The sequence below is a fragment of the Salvelinus namaycush genome, chromosome 19 (genome assembly GCF_016432855.1).
Source record: "Salvelinus namaycush isolate Seneca chromosome 19, SaNama_1.0, whole genome shotgun sequence".
Lineage (NCBI taxonomy): Eukaryota > Metazoa > Chordata > Actinopteri > Salmoniformes > Salmonidae > Salvelinus > Salvelinus namaycush.
Window position 1 is genome coordinate 42132249 of NC_052325.1, and position 20137 is coordinate 42152385.

Sequence of the window (20137 nt, forward strand, 5' to 3'; positions counted from 1 at the left end):
GGGGAGTCAATGCAGATAGTCTGGGTTGCTATTTGGTTAACTATTTAGCAGTCTAATGGCTTGGGGGTAGAAGCTGTTCAGGGTCCATTTGGTTCCACGCTTGGTGCATCAGTACCGCTTGCCGTGCGGTAACAGAGAGAACAGTCTATGACTTGGGTGGCTGGAGTCTTTGACAATTTTTAGGGCCTTCCTCTGACACCGCCTGGTATAGAGGTCCTGGATGTGAGGAAGCTCGGCCCCAGCGATGTACTGCGCCGTACGAACTACCCTCTGTAGTGCCTTGTGGTCAGATACCAAGCAGTTGCCATAGCAAGCGGTGATGCAGCCAGTCAAGATGCTCTCAATGATGCAGCTGTAGAACTTTTGGAGGATCTGAGGGCCCATGCCAAATCTTTTCAGCCTACTGAAAATAATTTGCAACTTTGTTGGCGTGTGTGACCCATGTTAATTCCTTAGTGATGTGGACACTGAGGAAGTTGAAGCTCTTCGACCCGCTCAACAGCATACAATCAAGAGGTTCGCATGATGTTACCCCAGCCAAAACATATACAGGCTTCATTGGATGCATCCCAAACGGCACCCTATTCCCTATATAGAGCACTACTTTTGACCAGAGGCATACAGGGACAAGGGTGCCATTTGGAATGCAACAATTCTGTTTCTCATTAGCACTACAGTTCACTGTGGAGGGTAGGAATGAGAAAGGGGAGGACTGAGGGGTGTAAGCTTAACCTCACACTACCTAGCACACTACTCATGGCTGACTTCTGTACAGCATTACATGCAGAGAATATGGGAAAATCGTGGGGGGGATAATCATTCTTCGCATTCTTTTCTCACCAGTTCCTTTGAAAACACGGCTCTGTGCTTCCTGTCCATTTTAGAGACAGACCAAAATTAACAACTGTTGTCAAGTAGTGCTTATAGTCCTGTGATAACATCACAATAAAATATCTGCTATTCAATTCCGGATGAAATACATAATCACCATAATCAAAACAGGCATGCTGACTAGAGAAAATGCCTGTACTAGAGAAATATAAAATATTTTAACAGTGGGCAACCAGACATGCCAACTAAAACAAGGCTCCGTTTTTGCCCAATCTGAGCTCTCCCTTACCTCAAAAGTGAATTTGGCACTGCCAAAGTTGGTTTTCTGCTTCTGCCAGAAGTTGTCCGGTTTGATGATGAGCGCCACGCAGATCTCAGCAGAGAAGGCTTCCTGCAGGGTCTTCAGTAGAGGCTTGATCAAGTCCCACTTGGAACCACGCATATCAATGATCACTGTGAAGCCCCGCTTGCACACATCCTCACTGGGAGATTGAGGAGATGAGAGAGCAGAGAGAGAGCAGAGAGAGAGAGAGCCAACCATTAGTACGCAGCATGCCCTACACATCACACCAACTCCAAGGGGGCTAGGGGGGGGGGGGCTCTCCACACTATCCTCCAACACGCCCTACTTAATGTCCTTCAGCCAATTTAGATCTGAAATGGTCCCTTGACTCCCCTGGACTCTGAGCCAACCACGGTGATGCTAAAGCCATTACGCCACCGGAACTATTTTAACTGCTGTGACTAAATGACATGCGCTATTCAATTGGACTTGTTTTAAGCTAGCCCCCTGGTTCTACCTTCAGAGTGATGATTAGCTCCCACGATTCTAACTCTCTGACAAGCCTGTCATCAACGTTAAGCTCTTTCATTCTGGATCATCATACAAATAATAGACTATCACACACGTATCTCATTCTCTCCTCCTGGGCATGTCCTCTTTAGATGTAGTAGGCTTATTTGTTGGGATTCTCGTTTAAATTTCAACCCCACCCCATAACGAAAGGCCCCACTTTTCTAACAGGTTATGAGGCTGAAATAATATTAATGGTTTATTCTTAGGTCCCGATGCTTTGAAAGCACTTCACCGTGATTGGAAGATCAAAATAACCTGTAATTGCTTTGGCCCGCCACATGCCCTCCTCCTCAAGCATCCCCTACTTCTGGAATTAATATGATCCTTTCCACATCATTTTGTGCTGGAAGACTGGGGGACAAACAAGAGAAAATGTTTGCATCCCAAATGGATCCTTATTCCCTATTTAGTGCACTACTTTTGACCAGGGCCCATAGGACTACATAGGGATTAGGGTGCCATTTGGGATGCACATTTTATTACATGAAGCATCTCCTTCCCCAGTGGTCACCAACCTTTTCTGAGCCGACATTTCTTTTTAAACATGACTTAACAAATGTAAGCCTATGCAACATTAATAACCTACTAAAAGCAGTTATGTAGCAATGAGGGGTTGTGCAGTAGGCTATAGGCCCAATACATTATTAATGCATATTGGCAATGCTTGAATTGCCCTGCCAATGTGGTTATTCTCAGACAATTTTTAAATGATATTTAAAAACTTGAGGTGTATGATCACACTGGTCACTTGTTGTATTACTTGAGCATACATTGCATATTTTACTGGACTGATGGTGCCTGCATCTGATGGTCAGTCTCAGCAGAGGGAGAGAGGGAGGGAGAGAGAGAGCAGTGGAGAGGCTGCCTCTCACCATCCCTCAGATCTCCTTCCCTCCGCTGAGACGAGACACTGTCTTCCAGCTGATGGTGAAACTGGAGTCGCACTTCTTTACTTCTGCCTAATGCACAAATTCATGTTTTTGTTTGTGTCCAGAAAATGTCAAATATTCCTCAATATTAAAAAAGACAAGCCGCTAATAATAACAATGCAAGCCTATCGATACACTTTGTAGTCGGAGTTGATAGGGAGAATCACGTTTTATGGCTTATAAAAGCATTGAATGAAGTGTTGACAGTGCTTAAGGAAAACTTAAACATGAAATCACTCATAATAACAGCAGCTCTTTGTTGTATTAATTTAAGTCTCTCTCTCTAGTCATGGTTTTAAAAGTTTTTAAATGTCACAGTATCAACTTCGCTGTGGGACCGTGGAAGCTGCAGGCATAGGTGATCTGAGCTATCTGACTGGCCAGCAGTAGTCCAATAGATGCACTCGATTTGCTCTCCGGGCCCACCGGGTAGGTGGAGTTTGTACCTTCAGACACATACAATGGTCCAAAATGGGAACACTTCGACTACCCAGCGAGCAGGGCAACTGCATCACCAGCTAGCACATTTGGTTCCTTGGAATTTGTGGGAAAGTACATTTTTGGTTTCCTATTGGTTTTGGGAACGAAGATAGATTTACGATTCTATCAATATAATTGTTTGCAAAATGTCTAACCCCCCTTTTTATATATATATACAGTTGAAGTCGGAAGTTTACATACACCTTAGCCAAATACATTTAAACTCAGTTTTTCACAATTCCTGACATTTAATCCTAGTAAAAATTCCCTGATTTAGGTCAGTTAGGATCACCACTTTATTTAAAGAATGTGAAATGTGAGAATAATAGTAGAGAATGATTTATTTCAGCTTTTATTTCTTTCATCACATTCCCAGTGGGTCAGAAGTTTACATACACTCAATTAGTATTTGGTAGCATTGCCTTTAAATTGTTTAACTTGGGTCAAACGTTTCAGGTAGCCTTTCACAAGCTTCCCACAATAAGTAGAATTTTGGCCCATTCCTCCTGACAGAGCTGGTGTAACTGAGTCAGGTTTGTAGGCCTCCTTGCTCGCAAACACTTATTCAGTTCTGCCCACAAATGTTCTATAGGATTGAGGTCAGGGCATTGGATGGCCACTCCAATACCTTGACTTTGTTGTCCTTTAAGCCATTTTGCCACAACTTTGGAAGTATGCTTGGGGTCATTGTCCATTTGCAAGACCCATTTGCGACCAAAGCTTTAACTTCTCAATTTTTTTTCTGATGTCTTGGCTGATTTCTTTTGATTTTCCCATGATGTCAAGCAAAGAGGCACTGAGTTTGAAGGTAGGCCTTGAAATACATCCACAGGTACACCTCCAATTGACTCAAATTATGTCAATTAGCCTATCAGAAGCTTCTAAAGCCATGACATAATTCTTTGGAATTTTCCAAGCTGTTTAAAGGCACAGTCAACTTAGTGAATGTAAACTTCTGACCCACTGGAATTGTGATACAGTGAATTATAAATGAAATAATCTGTCTGTAAACAATTGTTGGAAAAAATACTTCTGTCATGCACAAAGTAGATGTCCTAACCGACTTGCCAAAACTATAGTTTGTTAACAAGAAGTTTGTGGAGTGTTGTATGTAAATATTCCGACTTCAACTGTGTATATATATATATATACATATACATATACACCCCCCCCCCCCAACCCTACCCTGATTGCAATAAATTAACAGACAATACTCCTACTGCTACTTACAGCTATTTTCACTCACTTGTACGGTACATGCAGTTAAATAATTACACATATATTCCTAATTTTCTCTTTCTGCAAGTGCTGGATTTTCAACCACAGTGGCCATCCTTACTGGCTGCATCACTGCCTGCTATGGCAACTACTTGGCCTCCGACAGCAAGGCAGTACAGAGGGTAGTGCGTACGGCCCAGTGCATCACTAGGGCCAAGCTTCCTGCCATCCAGGACCTCTATACCAGGCGGTGTCAGAGGAAGGCCCTAAAAACTGTCAAGGACTCCAGCCACCCTAGTCCATAGACTGTTCTCGTCTACTACCGCACGGCAAGCAGTACCGGAGCGCCAAGTCTTGGTCCAAGAGGCTTCTAAACAGCTTCTACCCCCAAGCCATAAGATTCCTGAACATCTAATCAAATGGCTACCAGACTATTTGCATTGCCCTGAGGTTTTAATCTGCAAAAAGGCAAAGAGCACACTCTTAAACATAGGATGGGCATCTCTTAGTAGCTTGCTAGATGACCAGTTTGTATTTAGATTTAATTTTGGAACAATGTAGGCTTTAAGAGGTTATTTATTATTTTATTTTAACCCTCCAAACTCATGTTCATTATATAAATATACTTGTTTAACTTTATCTGGTTTGCCATTTCAAATAAAGTGAAATATTTATTTTTACATGATTCGAAAAAGGATTCTCCTGGAGTTGGGTAGAGCCATGAATAAATATGTAAACTGTGATATCACTAGAGAATTAATCAGGGTAATCTTCCCGTAAATGGATAGGTGTTTCCCTCTCCACGGTTTCAAGATTCTATCTATTTTGCTAAGTTTTCTATCAAAGTTAATAGTTGGAACAACGCTAAACTTTTCTGGGATATGTACACCAAACACATTAACTTCACCATCCGCCCTTTTAAATCGGGAGACCACATGGTCATTTAACATTTGTGCTTTTAGAGACCCAATCCATAATATAGTACACTTATCATAATTGTGTTTTAGTCCAGAGAAATATCCAGTTACTCAATGAGGCTCTTCAAGGTTGAAGATTGAGGCACTAATAAACCGATTGTAGACGTACATACAGTGCCTGCATTTTTTTCTGCTTTGGAGAATCTCTCATAAGATGGGTAAAAGACATGACACACAAAGGCTTTCTCTGCTATAAAAATTATACTTGGTTTCCTTGCATTTTCATATTTTTCCATTATTTCTAGTAGTTGTCTAATCTTGTCTCCTATATATATTCCTTTTAAAAATCCAATCTGATCGTGATGATGTCCAGTATGCCCTTTTTTTATTCTATGAGCAATACATTTTGCCAATATTTTTGCATCACAACATTGAAGGGTGAGGGGCCTCCAATTTTAAAAAAAGGCTGGGTCTTTGTATTGCCCCCCTGTCTCCTGCTTCAGTAGGAGAGAGATCAGTCCCTCCTTTTGTGTGTCCAACAGTTTGCCATTTTATATTTGAGTAATTAAAACATAATAGTAATGGATCTTTCAGTAGTTCACAAAATGTTTAATGACCATACATTTCCTCAGAACGTTTTCTTAACTTCTACTTCATCACAATCCCGGATCCGGGAGCACCCCCATCAGTAAAAAAGCTGACTAGCATAGCCTAGCATAGCGTCACAAGTAAATACTAGCATCTAAATATCATTAAATCACAAGTCCAAGACACCAGATGAAAGATACACATCTTGTGAATCCAGCCATCATTTCTGATTTTTAAAATGTTTTACAGGGAAGACACAATATGTAAATCTATTAGCTAACCACGATAGCAAAAGACACAACTTTTTTTCCCACCATTTTTTTCCTGCATAGGTAGCTATCACAATTTCGACCAAATAAAGATATAAATAGCCACTAACCAAGAAATAACTTCATCAGATGACAGTCTGATAACATATTTATTGTATAGCATATGTTTTGTTAGAAAAATGTGCATATTTCAGGTATAAATCATAGTTTACCATTGCAGCCACCATCACAACTCTCACCAAAGCAACTAGAATAACTACAGAGACCAACGTGAATTACCTAAATACTCATCATAAAACATTTATGAAAAATACACAGCGTACAGCAAATGAAAGACAAAGATCTTGTGAATCCAGCCAATTTACAGCGAAAACACAATATAGCATTATATTAGCTTACTACAATAGCCAACCACACAACAGCATTGATTCAAGCCAACAATAGCGATAACGAATAAACCAGCAAAAGATATTAATTTTTTCACTAACCTTCTCAAACTTCTTCAGATGACAGTCCTATAACATCATATTACACAATACATATAGAGTTTGTTCGAAAATGTGCATATTTAGCGGCACAAATCGTGGTTATACAATGAGAATAGTAGCCAAGCTGCCAACAAAATGTCGGGAGAAATCTTGGGAGAGGCACCTAATCTAATCAGTAACTAATCATAAACTTGACTAAAAAATACAGGTTGGACAGCAAATGAAAGATACATTAGTTCTTAATGCAACCGCTGTGTTAGATTTTTAAAATTAACGTTACTACGACATACAGCGTGCGTTAAAGCGAGACCGCACCGAAATTAATGGCGGAATATGAGTTTTACATTTTTCAACAGAACAACGAATTAACATCATAAATAGTTCTTACTTTTTGATGAGCTCCCATCAGAATCTTGGGCAAGTTGTCCTTTGTCCAAAAGAATCGTTGCTCGGTTGTAGATTGTCGGCTTCAACTTTGGAATTAGCAGTAAACATTAGCCATGTGGCCCAGACGTGCCCAACTCACTAGAACGCAGCACAAATAAATATCCGAAAATCGCAATATACTGATATAAACTGATATAACTCGGTTTAAAATAACAACATTATGATGTCTTTAACACCTATATCGAATAAAATCAGAGCCGGATATATCTAAGGGCTATAACGGGAGCTTTCTAGAACGCCATCCTGAGGTCTGTCTTGCGTCATGGCGAATGAAGGAAAGAGAGGACCCCACGTTCCCAGTCCATTTATATGGCCTCAGATCTGCCTAGCAACTCCATTCCAATTCTCACTATTTGCTGACATCCAGGGGAAGGCGTATGCAGTGCATCTCAACCAATAGAAGACATGCAAATTAATAAACTGACCTCAGAACAGCCTGGCTGATTTCAGATTTCTCACTTGCTGACAGGAAGATTGCTCCAACTCGAGTTCTGTTTTACTCACAGATATAATTCAAACGGTTTTAGAAACTAGAGAGTGTTTTCTATCCAATAGTAATAATAATATGCATATTGTACGAGCAAGAATTGAGTACGAGGCAGTTTAATTTGGGAACAAAATTTTTACAAAGTGCAAACAGCACCCCCTATAGAGAACGGAAGTGAACATTTGCCTGTTCTTGGAAAGTAGGTTAGAGGGAGGTTCTGAGAACGTTTTACTATGTTTCCCTGAATGTTTTACTGGGAGGTTTTATTAATGTTCTCGGTTATTTGAAGGTAATTTAAAGAATGATCTGAGGACATGTTTCAATGAGACTTTTAATAACACTGCAAGTATAGTTTCGGTTAACTGTTTTGAACTCCAAGCACAGATAGGACACATGGAAATTCATTTACTTAGGCATTAATCATTCAAACACATTTATTTGTTATTGTGGCATGGTGTCAGTGAAATTCAAACCTATGATCTTCTGTTCTCTATCCATGGATTAGTCCCCTGCGCCAACAGGATGGAGCTAGCATGCTATGTTTTTTTTAAACTCATACAAAACTGTTAATTTTAGTCTATTCAAACAGACCCCATGTCAAAGGAAACTCCACCACCACTCTACTCCACCAATTAATCCACACAAAACGGTCAACCTAATCATTTCTAGTCATCTCTCCTCTTTCCAGGCTTTTTCTTCTCTGGACTTTATATTGCGGTTGGCAACTTTCATAAATTAGGTGCATTACCGCCACTGACCTCATTCGTCTTTCAGTCACCCACGTGGGTATAACCAATGAGGAGATGGCACGTGGGTACCTGCTTCTATAAACCAATGAGGAGATGAGAGAGGCAGGACTTGCAGAGCGATCTGCATCACAAATAGAACTGAGTTCTATTTTAGCCCTTGGCAACGCAGATGCTCATTGGCGCGCGTGAGCATTGCAAAATAAATTTAGAAATCAATTTTATTCAATTATTGCACCTACACTGCTCGCCCGCGCCAACGAGCGTCTGTGTTGCCAAGGGCTAAAATAGAACTCAGTTCTATTTGTGATGCAGATTGCGCTGCAAGTCCTGCCTCTCTCATCTCCTCATTGGTTTATAGAAGCAGGCGTGTAGTCAGCCTGTTAAGGATCGTACCCTTTTTTTCAATTTTTGCCTAAAATTACATACGCAAATCAGATCAGATGTGGCCAATTAGTGGGCCCGGCCAACACACCTGAACACACTTAACAAGATAGAGGATAGAGATAGTATTGTTGATGCTGAGAACGTAATGTATATGTTTTACATAACATTCTTAGAATGTTTTGTTGTGGAAATTCATACTGAGAGAGACTTTGTCATTTCTTCAAACAATCATCTTTATTTAATATTGATAAATTATTGCAATAATGAGACTAGTCAACCCAACACTCTTGACTGTTGGGCCGAGCAGCCTAACCTCCCGCACACCTGTCACCATCGTCTCGCGCCCCTGCGTCTCATTACACTCACCTGGACTCCATCACCTCCTTGATTATCTCCCTATATCTGTCACTCCCCTTGGTTCTTTCCTCAAGTGTTATTGACTCTGTTTCATGTTGGTGTGTTTGTGTTTCGTGTTCATTGTTTCTTTTATTTATTAAAACACTCACTCCCTGAACTTGCTTCCCAACTCTCAGCGCACTCGTTAAAGTCAATCTTTCCTCAGTTAGCGCTTGGACAAATGTAGCCTGCATTTTTCCGGTTTGGATGATTGTGTTATGCTGTTGCTACTTCTGTGAATGTTTGAACATTGCATCCAAAAATAAACTGCTAACATTCTGGACATAACTTTGTAAGGACTGTGTTTGTACAAAATGTTTCTGAAAAAACAGTGTGGCCAGCTCAAATGCTGATTGTTGCGTAATTCGAAACTGGATGTTCTAAATAAGCGTTCTAATCACACCAGTTTGATCGTACACTACAGAAACCACTGTAGAATGATCATAACACACGTGTGAAAACGTTAAATATAATCATGGGGGAATTTGTAGGAAACGTTGTTCTGAAATTCCCACAGAAGAACATTGTTTCTTAACGTTCTCTGAACTTTTTGAGAACATTCCTAATGTCAAACCAGTTGGAGAACATTAATATAGCATTACCAAAATGTTCTGTTAAAGTAATGAAATACCAAGAAAATAAAGTTCCTGTCAAGTTCTTTAAATGTGCTGAGAATGTCCCAAAGCCAAGCAACTATCCTGCACCATTCCCAGAAAGTTGTGGGAAGGTTGTATGCAAAATAACCATAGGACAAACACGCTCTCACCAAGCTCAAGGAAACATATGGTTTTCAGAATGTTATATGCTAGCTGGGCCAAGTACACCTCTCGCAAACACCACGAAATGACAAAAACATAGGAACACATGGCTTTATGGTTACAGAAATGTTTGGCGATCAACTAGGCATCAGCTAGGCATACCTTGGAGATCGACCAGTAGATTGCGATCGACCGGTTGGTGACCACTGCCCTAGACCTTACTGCAGCCTAGCGGATGAGGTTACTCTGGTCATATCTACTGTAGTGCACTATGCAGGGAATAGGGTGCCATTTGAGATGCAACCAATACATCTGTACCAGCACCGTGCAATTCCCACAACAACAGCATCCCTATTAGACCCCTTTTGTTTTCTGCAATTTTCTCTTCTCAATGGGTCACTGGTCCAAGAACAACAGAAAACAGCTCTGACACAGTCATACACAGTCATACTAGTAGGAAAGGCAAGTTCTACTGCTTTGATGACTTTCTCCTTTGTGTTGAATAAATGAGGTGCTACATAAAAAAACACAAATTGTCACAGGCTGAAAAGTCAATGGATATGTAGCCTGTGACCTTTAGCTTTGCCACACTGATTTTCAGTTTAAAGCAGCATTCATCGACCTGGGATGTGTCCTAAATGGCCCCTAAATGGGCCCTGATAAAAAGTAGTGCACTATAAAGGGAATAGGGTGCCATTTGGGATGCACCATCGACTTGCTATTTCACTTTTAATTGAAGGAACATGTTGAAGTGATTAGGCAATGACATCATCGTCTCAGTTTGTAGTTTCACTGACCCATGCGAGCACAGCTAATTCCAAAGAGCTCAAAACAAACTGAGACTGTTGCTAAAATATCACAGCAAATAGCTTAGCGAATGCATATCCAAGAGTTATAAATAGTGAGGATATAAAAATGTCCTGGATGCAGAGAGGGAATTCTAATAAATGCCTGGGGTACGGGGTGGGGGATCAATATCACTGATGACCAGCAACAATCACTGGGATATCGTGATCTGGAGCTACTGTGTCAATACATCTCCTGACGTTCATAGTCACACCACTCATTATGAAACCATAATACTGAAAAGCAACAAAAAAAACTTTCAAAAACAAACATATATTTCTATCGCTTTGTCTAATTTCGTGTGCGAGCCACCCTTAATTTTTTGAGGGACTTCGGTGCCTTCAAAGGAAAGCCATGGCTTCGCCTGATACTTTTTTTAAAGGGAACCGAAGGAAAAACCCAGCTCACTCCAATACCTCCTGTGGATATGACAGAGAGATGTAAAGCTACTCCAAGAGAGAGAAACTCAAAACCACAAAAGTGCTCTTGATTTGAATCAGGAGAGAGGCTCTCATTTCTTAACGGTTGACAGCACTGCTCTAGAAGTGTGCCATGTGGCCATCCCCCACTCCCCACTCTCTAATACTCCTCTCCTGGCTAAGTCCCAAATGGCACCCAATTCCCTACATAGTGCACTACTTTTGACCAGGTCCCATAAGTCTATGTTTAAAAAAGTCCACTATATAGGGAATAGTGCCATTTAGGTTATCCTTTTCCATGCTCGACATGTGTTGGTGATAGTGGCGGGTCAGTTAGAGGGGAGTCGGAGGGGACTCTCCCTGGCTCTCTGGGCTGGCCAACCGGGCTGGCTGGCCATTTAGACTCTCATTAAGCAGGTCTTTGTTCAGAGCTACACAGAGAGGCTTTGAAGCTGACTTCATAGGGCCCACTGCCAGGCCTGATCAATGGCTGACAGCACCCTAACACACACACACATAACCATGTACGCACACATGCCATATACACACATAGGCACACACACGTACAGTACCAGTCAAAAGTTTGGATACACCTACTCATTCAATAGTTTTTCTTTATGTTTACTATTTTCTACATTGTAGAATACTAGTGAAGACATCAACATTATGAAATAACACATATGTAATCATGTAGTAACGAAAAAAGTGTTTAACAAATGAAAATAGATTTTAGATTCTTCAAAGTAGCCACCCTTTGCCTTGATGGCAGTTTTGCACACTCTTGGCATTCTCTCAACCAGCTTCATGAGGTAGTCACCTGGAATGCATTTCAATTAACAGGTGTGCCTTGTTAAAAGTCATTTGTGGAATTTCTTTCCTTCTTAATACTTTTGAGCCAATCAGTTGTGGTGTGACAAGGTGGGGGGGTTTACAGAAGATAGCCCTAAAAGACCAAGCCCACATCATGGCAAGAACAGCTTAAAAAAGCAAAGAGAAATGACAGTCCATCATTACTTTAAGACATGAAGGTCATTCAAACCAGAAAATTTCAGTCGCAGAAACCATCAAGAGCAATGATGAAACTGGCTTTCATGAGGACCGCCACAGGAAAGGAAGACCCAGATTTACCTCTGCTGCAGAGGATAAGTTCAATAGAGTTACCAGCCTCAAATTGCAGCCCAAATAAATGCTTCACAGAGTTCAAGTAACAGACACATCTTAACATCAACTCTTCAGAAGAGACTGCGTGAATCAGGCATTCATGGTCGAATTGCTGCAAAGAAACCACTACTAAAGGACACCAATAAGAAGAAGAGACTTGGGGGGGGGGGGGGGGGGGGGGGGGCGCTAGAGAGCGTGCTATGGAGTAGACGTGCTTTGCTAGAGCTCCGCTCAATTTTGAAACAAATTAATATTTATCTTAACCTCTCACAACCTATAACTTCAAACATTGTCTGGCAATATGACAAAGGGAAAAGGCACCAAAAAATGGGGGCACTACACAAGATAATTTGAATGAGATAGACAACGAACCAATTTCAACAACAAACCCACGAGGAGTTAGCTGAAGATGCTAACTCCCAAGAGTTCTCCACAGAACCTACTCAGTGACCTACTGTCTGCCATAAACTCACAGCAAGAAGGTGGACACAAGGTTGGCTGATATCTCAAAGAGTATTGGGACTTTGACTGAAACTGTGAAGGCAACTAAGGGCAGGGTGCATGAGTTTCAGCAGACGACAGTCGATCACAAGGCCAGGCTACAGGACATAGAGAAACAGTGCACAAAGTTCAAAAATTACAACAAAACCCTGAAAGCCCGATTGGAAATGATCGAGTCGCATTCAAGACGCCAAAACATCCGAATATTTGGGATCCAGGAGGACACTGAAAGGGAAACCCACTGAATTTGTCTCGGAGCTGATACCGGCATTGCTGGGGAGTGAACACTTCAAAATGGCCATCCTGATCGACCACGCACACAGATCAAAGGCAACGAAGCGCCACCAAGGCCATTCATTGTACGGCTGCACTATCCCCAGACCAGGGATCTCATCCTCAAGCTGGCTAGTCAAAAGTTCCCCCTTAACTACAACGGAGCCCGGGTGTCTTTCTACCCAGATATTACTTTGGAGGTGAGGAACCAACGGAAAGAGTATGATGAGTTACGCAAGAAATGCAGGGCGGCCAACATCCGATATGGATTCCTCTTCCCAGCCCGGTTTAAGGTGACAGTCGAGGGATCAACACGTACGTTTGACAACCCAAAAGAGGCCGATCTGTTCTTGTCAAGCAAGCTCCCTGGCTGAGGATACAGAATGGCTGTGTCAACTGGCTAAATGGACAAATACAGGCCAGGAATGTGTTTGAATTTCCTGCCTATCTCTTTTCGATCAGAAGATCAGAAATGGGGACTTATATGATGGGTGAGATGTTATGGCTTATATAGCATTGTTTAGCCTATCATGTTTTAGCGCCACTCACCCCCTAACGTGAGAGTTAAGTGTTATTTAATATTAGTTTATATGCAGAGCATCTATAGATGACGAGTTAGTTCAAGCTGTATGTCTAGACACCCTAAAATCTGTGTGTAACACGGAACCCAAACCGGCTGCGCGCGTGCACCATCGTGCATAAATGTATTTTGTCCCCCCACACCAAACGCGATCATGACACGCAGGTTAAAAGCATGGTGACAGGTCGAAAAGCATTAAACACTTATGGCAATTTAGCTAGCTAGCTTGCACTTGCTAGCTAATTTGTACTATTTAGCTAGCTTGCTGTTGCTAGCTAGTTTGTCCTGGGATATAAACATTGAGTTGTTATTTTGCCTGAAATGCACAAGGTCCTCTACTCCACCAATTAATCCACACATAAAACGGGCAACCTAATCGTTTCTAGTCATCTCTCCTCCTTCCAGGCTTTTTCTTCTCTGGGCTTTATATTGCAATTGGCAACTTTCATAAATTAAGTGCATTACTGCCACTGACTTCGTTCGTCTTTCAGTCACCCACGTGGGTATAACCAATGAGGAGATGGCACGTGGGTACCTGCTTCTATAAACCAATGAGGAGATGGGAGAGGCAGGACTTGCAGCGCAATCTGCGTCAGAAATAGAACTGAGTTCTATTTTAGCCCTTGGCAATGCAGACGCTTGTTGGCGCGTGCGAGCAGTGTGGGTGCAATAATTGAATAACATAGATTTCTAAATTTATTTTGCAACGCTCCCGCACGCAACACGAGCGGTGTAGTCAGCCTGTTACACGGAACCCAAACCGGCTGCGCACGTGCACCATCGTGCATAAATGTATTTTGTCCCCCCACACCAAACGCGATCACGACACGCAGGTTAAAATATCAAAACCAACTCTGAACCAATTATATTAATTTGGGGACAGGTCGAAAAACATTAAACATGTATGGCAATTTAGCTAGCTTGCACTTGCTAGCTATTTTGTCCTATTTAGATAGCTTGCTGTTGCTAGCTAATTTGTCCTGGGATGTAAACATTGAGTTGTCATTTTACCTGAAATGCACAAGGTCCTCTACTCCGACAATTAATCCACACACAAAACGGTCAACCGAATCGGTTCTAGTCATCTCTCCTCCTTCCAGGCTTTTTCGTCTCTTGACTTTATAATGCGATTGGCAACTTTCATAAATTAGGTGCTTTACCGTTCGTCTTTCAGTCACCCACGTGGGTATAACCAATGAGGAGATGGCACGTGGGTACCTGCTTCTATTAACCAATGAGGAGGTGGGAGAGGCAGGACTTGCAGCGAGATCTGCGTCAGAAATAGAACTGATTCTATTTTACCCCTTTGCAACGCAGACGCTCACGAGCAGTGTGGGTGCAATAATTGAATAACATAGATTTTTAATTTATTTTGCAACGCTTGCGCATGATGCAAAAGCGAGAGGGGTAGCAATCCTGATAAGGAAAAACATTATTTTTGTTTACTCATCCTCGATTTCAGATCCTAATGGTTGGTATATTATTGTGGCTGGTACACTGAGATCGAAACCAATAACCTTGGTCAATTTATATGGACCCAACTTCGATGATCCATAATTTTTTCAATGGGTATTTAAGGCCACACCAAATATCTCGGTTACAGGTGTTATTGTTGGAGGTGACTTTAACTGTACGTTAGATCCTCTTTCAGATAAACAGCTATCAAGGTCACTTCAACATTAAAATGCAGTGTCTGTCTAAATACATTGATGACAAACCTTAACATTGTCGATATTTGGAAACTGACACACCCAACAGATAAGGATTATTCTTTCTTTTCATCAGTTCATAAATCATATTCCAGAATTGACTATTTTTTTGTTGGACTCCGAACTAATTTCAGCAGCTGCGTCGGTTACCTATCACCCTATTCTAATTACGGACCACTATCCTCTGTCCATGGTGCTGAAACTTGACAATATGTCGACAGGTCGGCGACCTTGGCTTTTTGTCAGTATTTGAAGGAGCAGATTGCCTTTTTCCTCAGAACTAACGACACGGGGGATGTTGACGACTCCACCCTTTGGGAATCTCTGAAGGCTGTGATTAGAGGTTACATTATTTCTTATACATCAGAGAGGAAGAATCGCACCAATACTGGGCTGAGAGAAATTGAAAGAGAGTTAGGGGAACAGGAGAATGTTTTTAGGATGAATTCCTTGAATGCAGTCTTTGAGAAGATCACAAAGTTGAAATATGAACGCAACAAAGTTATTTTGAACTGGATAACAAACCACATAAATTATTAGCAAGACAGCTAAGGCATGTACAGGCATCTAGAGCTATTCACAAAATAAAAGACAAGGAAGGGTAAAATAATAACAGATCCGCAGGATATTCAAATCAAATCAAAGTTTATTTGTCACGTGCGCCGAATACAACAGGTGTAGACCTTACAGTGAAATGCTTACTTACAGGCTCTAACGAATAGTGCAAAAAAGGTATTAGGTGAACAATAGGTAGGTAAAGAAATAACAGTAAAAAGACAGGCTATATACAGTAGCGAGGCTATAAAAGTAGCGAGGCTACATACAGACACCGGTTAGTCAGTCTGATTGAGGTAGTATGTAGATATGGTTAAAGTGACTATGCATATATGATGAACAGAGAGTAGCAGTAGCGTAAAAGAGGGGTTGGTGGGTGGCGGGTGGCGGGTGGCGGGACACAATACAGATAGCCCGGTTAGCCAATGTGCGGGAGCACTGGTTGGTCAGCCTAATTGAGGTAGTATGTACATGAATGTATAGTTAAATTGACTATGCATATATGATAAACAGAGAGTAGCAGCAGCGTAAAAAGAGGGGTTGGGGTGGGGGGGCACACAATGCAAATAGTCTGGGTAGCCATTAGATTACCTGTTCAGGAGTCTTATGGCTTGGGGGTAAAAACTGTTGAGAAGCCTTTTTGTCCTAGACTTGGCACTCCGGTACCCCTTGCGGTCAGAGGCCGAGCAATTGCCGTACCAGGCAGCTGTAGAACCTTTTGAGGATCTGAGGACCCATGCCAAATCTTTTTAGTTTCCTGAGGGGGAATAGGCTTTGTCATGCCCTCTTCATGACTGTCTTGGTGTGTTTGGACCATTCTAGTTTGTTGTTGATGTGGACACCAAGGAACTTGGTTCCTCTCAACCTGCTCCACTACAGCCCCGTCGATGAGAATGGGGGCGTGCTCGGTAATCCTTTTCCTGTAGTCCACAATCCTCTTGGTTACGTTGAGGGATCGGTTGTTATTCTGGCGTCACCCGGCCAGGTCTCTGACCTCCTTCCTATAGGCTGTCTCGTCGTTGTCGGTGATCAGGCCTACCACTGTTGTGTCGTCTGCAAACTTAATGATGGTGTTAGAGTCGTGCCTGGCCATGCAGTTGTGGGTGAACAGGAAGTACAGGAGGGGACTGAGCACGCACCCCTGTGGAGCTCCAGTGTTGAGGATCAGCGTGGCAGATGTGTTGCTACCTACCCTCATGGGTGATCTCTGCATGTGTGGTTCGCACCTCCAGGTTGTGTAAGGGCTATTTGACCAAGAAGGAAAGTGATGGAGTGCTGCATGAGATGACCTGGCCTCCACAATCACACAATTGAGATGGTTTGGGATGAGCTGTGCCGCAGAGTGAAGGAAAAGCAGCCAAGAAGTGCTGTCATCGAGGCAGAGGGTGGCTACTTTGAAGACTCTAAAATCTATTTTGATTTGTTTAACACCTTTTTGGTTACTACCTGATTCCATATGTTATTTCATAGTTTTGATGTCTTCACTATTATTCTACAATGTAGAAAATAGTAAAAATAAAGAAAAAGCCTTGAATGAGTAGGTGTGTCCAAACCTTTGACTGGTACTGTATATATTTTTGTATTTAATCAATTTTGAATTCAGACTGTAATACAACAAAATGTTGAATACTTTCTGAAGGCACTGTACATGGATAAAGCATGTTCCTCCAGCTAGCCACATACATTAAGCCATGTTTACATTAGCACGGTCAGATAGTCCAGGGGCCGTATCGCCCGTATGTATCAAGCGTCTCAGAGTAGGAGGTGTGCTGATCTAGGATCAGGTCCCACCTGTCCATGTAATCTTATTCATTGTGATCTAAAAAGCTAAACTGATCCTCAATCAGACACATATCCTCTGTTCTTACCTGGGCACAGTGGAGAGATAGGTCACCAGCCGCCGCAGTTCCTCGTGTTTTATTCTGTCATGGTTGCTTCTGGCAGGGAAGGTCAGTATGGGGCCACCTCTCTTATCACGACCTCCTGTAGGAACAAAGACAGCAGAAATCTCCTGATTTATGAAAGCCCTATGGCAGAGATAGATAGAGCTTTAAGTGCACATAGGGTTCCTCCCAAATGGCACCCTATTCTATATATAGTGCACTACTCTTGACCAGGGGCCAAAAACATTCCTCCATTTTCTCAGCATTCTCTCAAAGTGCCTGTATAGATCATTTACAGGATGACATGATATACAACATAATGAGAGTAGAAAGGCTCTGTCTTCATATCTCTTATTTAGTAGGTATTTGTCCAAAATGGCACCCTATTCCCTGTACTACTTTTGTCCAGAGCCCATGGTCAAAAGTAGTGCACTATAACAGGGAATATTGTGCCATTTTGGACGCATCCCATGTGTGGAGAGATGCATGACCAGATTGATGTTGAAGTACAGTGCACGTTTGTTTATCCCCGGTGCTCATGGGACTTTGTGAGCAGCACCAGGAAGGCAGGCAGGGAGGCAAAGCAGCATCAGCGCCCCAGAGGGAGGGCATGGAGGGCCTTATCCAGAAAGGATTTTGGTGGTGACAGATCTTTGTTGACACTTTTTGGAAGCACCAACCGCCACGGATGGTGGCGCTCCCCCGTGCTTCTCCCTCCCCTCGACTCTCTGATATGTCCACCAGTCTGTCATCCTCAAGGTCCCCCTCTCCCCGTGTGTGTGTATGCACCACACACTGGGCCTCGTCAGAGAGATAAGGCCAACAATATTACTCTACTGCTGCTGGGGGAACCTCTCTGATGTATTTTGGAGAGAGAAAAAAACATCAGTGAGATGCATGCCAGAGTAGTCCCATCTCCCGGGAGGAGAGGAGAGGAGAGGGGGACGAGAGGCAGGCAGGCAGACAGACAGACAGAGAGAGCGACAGACAGAGAGAGAGCGACAGGCAGACAGACAGACAGACAGAGCGAGAGAGAGAGATGAGTCAAAAACAGTTTTTAGTCACACGGCTGGCTGCATTGTATTACCGCCACACCGGCAGTCATGAGTCATGACCGCAGTAAAATTCCACATGACCGTTGAGTCAAGGTTATCTCCTTTTATGCCCTCTGGACATGTGTACACAACTTGCTATGTACCATCAGGTCCTAATGGCCTGGTACTCAGGGCTCTATTGTCCCTCTGACATCAAGGCAAATGCAATCAAAATTCACATCAAAACAGTATTGTGCTTTTAAAACTCCCCTCACTGTGATGGATCAATGTGAAGAAAGATGTTCAACAGCAGGTTGAAACTGAGTTTAAAACATGTTCCTTGTGGATGTTGTTTCAAAGTCTAACTCAACGAAATGGACAGCTGCTTTCTAAGGTGATGATTAATTCAAAACCACCATACGCATATATTAGAGCTTATGCATATGCACAGGCTTATGAGCCTATGCAAACTGAATTAAAGTTACGATTGCGTCGTTATACAATACATAGCCTACCGCATATTACGCACGGCCGAAAAACATTAAACAAAATAAATGTAAGAAGTCTTTGGTACATAATTGGTCTGTGCACTAATGAAGATGATAGTGTAATAGGAAGTTCCCACACATGAAAGTTGTTGTGCCGATGGTTAAATGTCAACATGCTTGTCATGTACTACTAATCATGCTTGTCATGGGAATTTCCTCAGCACAGGTCTGCCAAGAACACTGACAGCCAGAACGGAAAACATCTTCATGATTTCCCATAGTGGATTAGTCAAGATGAAGCATCACAGGGTGCAAACCAAACGGCACCCTATTACCTATGTAGTGCACTACTTTAGAACAGGACCGATAGGACTAGGGAATAGGGTGCCATTTTGGACGCGAGACACACTCACCTGACACAAAGGCCACTTTCTCTTTCAGCACAGGCAGGACATCAGATGCCTTAATCCCATCATTCCTGAAGGACCCTGGAGAAGAGAGACAGATCAGGACAAGATTCAGATAATCAACTTTCATCTTCTGTAATCTCATTAAGAGATTTACATTCCTGGACAAATGGAACACATAACTACAGTCTAATGATGATGACACAAAGACAAGCTCGGTGTTCTTCTTAAAGTTATTCCCAGACCCGGATAACTTTTTCCTCCAGCATTTTTAGAAGTCAATGATGTAATTGGAACAGGAATAAACAAAGATAAAACTGAGAATTAGGCTGAACAGCATATTCTCTGCTAGAGGACTCTATAGTAGGGTGACCAGACGTCCCCGTTTCCCGGGGACAGTCCCCATTTTTGGTGGCCTGTCCCCGGCTGGAGCTGTCCCCAGAAATGTCCCCGTTTTAATGTCCCCGTCTGTTAAAAACAGACC

The 20137-nt window shown here is 42.3% G+C and overlaps 1 protein-coding gene across 1 annotated transcript in view; it reads right to left on the reverse strand.

The window, feature by feature from the left end:
- The window catches only part of LOC120064029 (kalirin), a 112517-nt gene extending 92734 nt beyond the window's left edge, over positions 1–19783 (reverse strand). The window contains exons 1-3 of the mRNA XM_039014338.1: positions 19660–19783; positions 17710–17824; positions 1121–1313 (exon numbers count right to left, since the gene is read on the reverse strand). Of these exons, the coding sequence (XP_038870266.1) occupies positions 1121–1313; positions 17710–17824; positions 19660–19783 (432 nt within the window). The remainder of the gene's footprint in view (positions 1–1120; positions 1314–17709; positions 17825–19659) is intronic.
- Between the last annotated feature and the right edge of the window lie 354 nt (positions 19784–20137).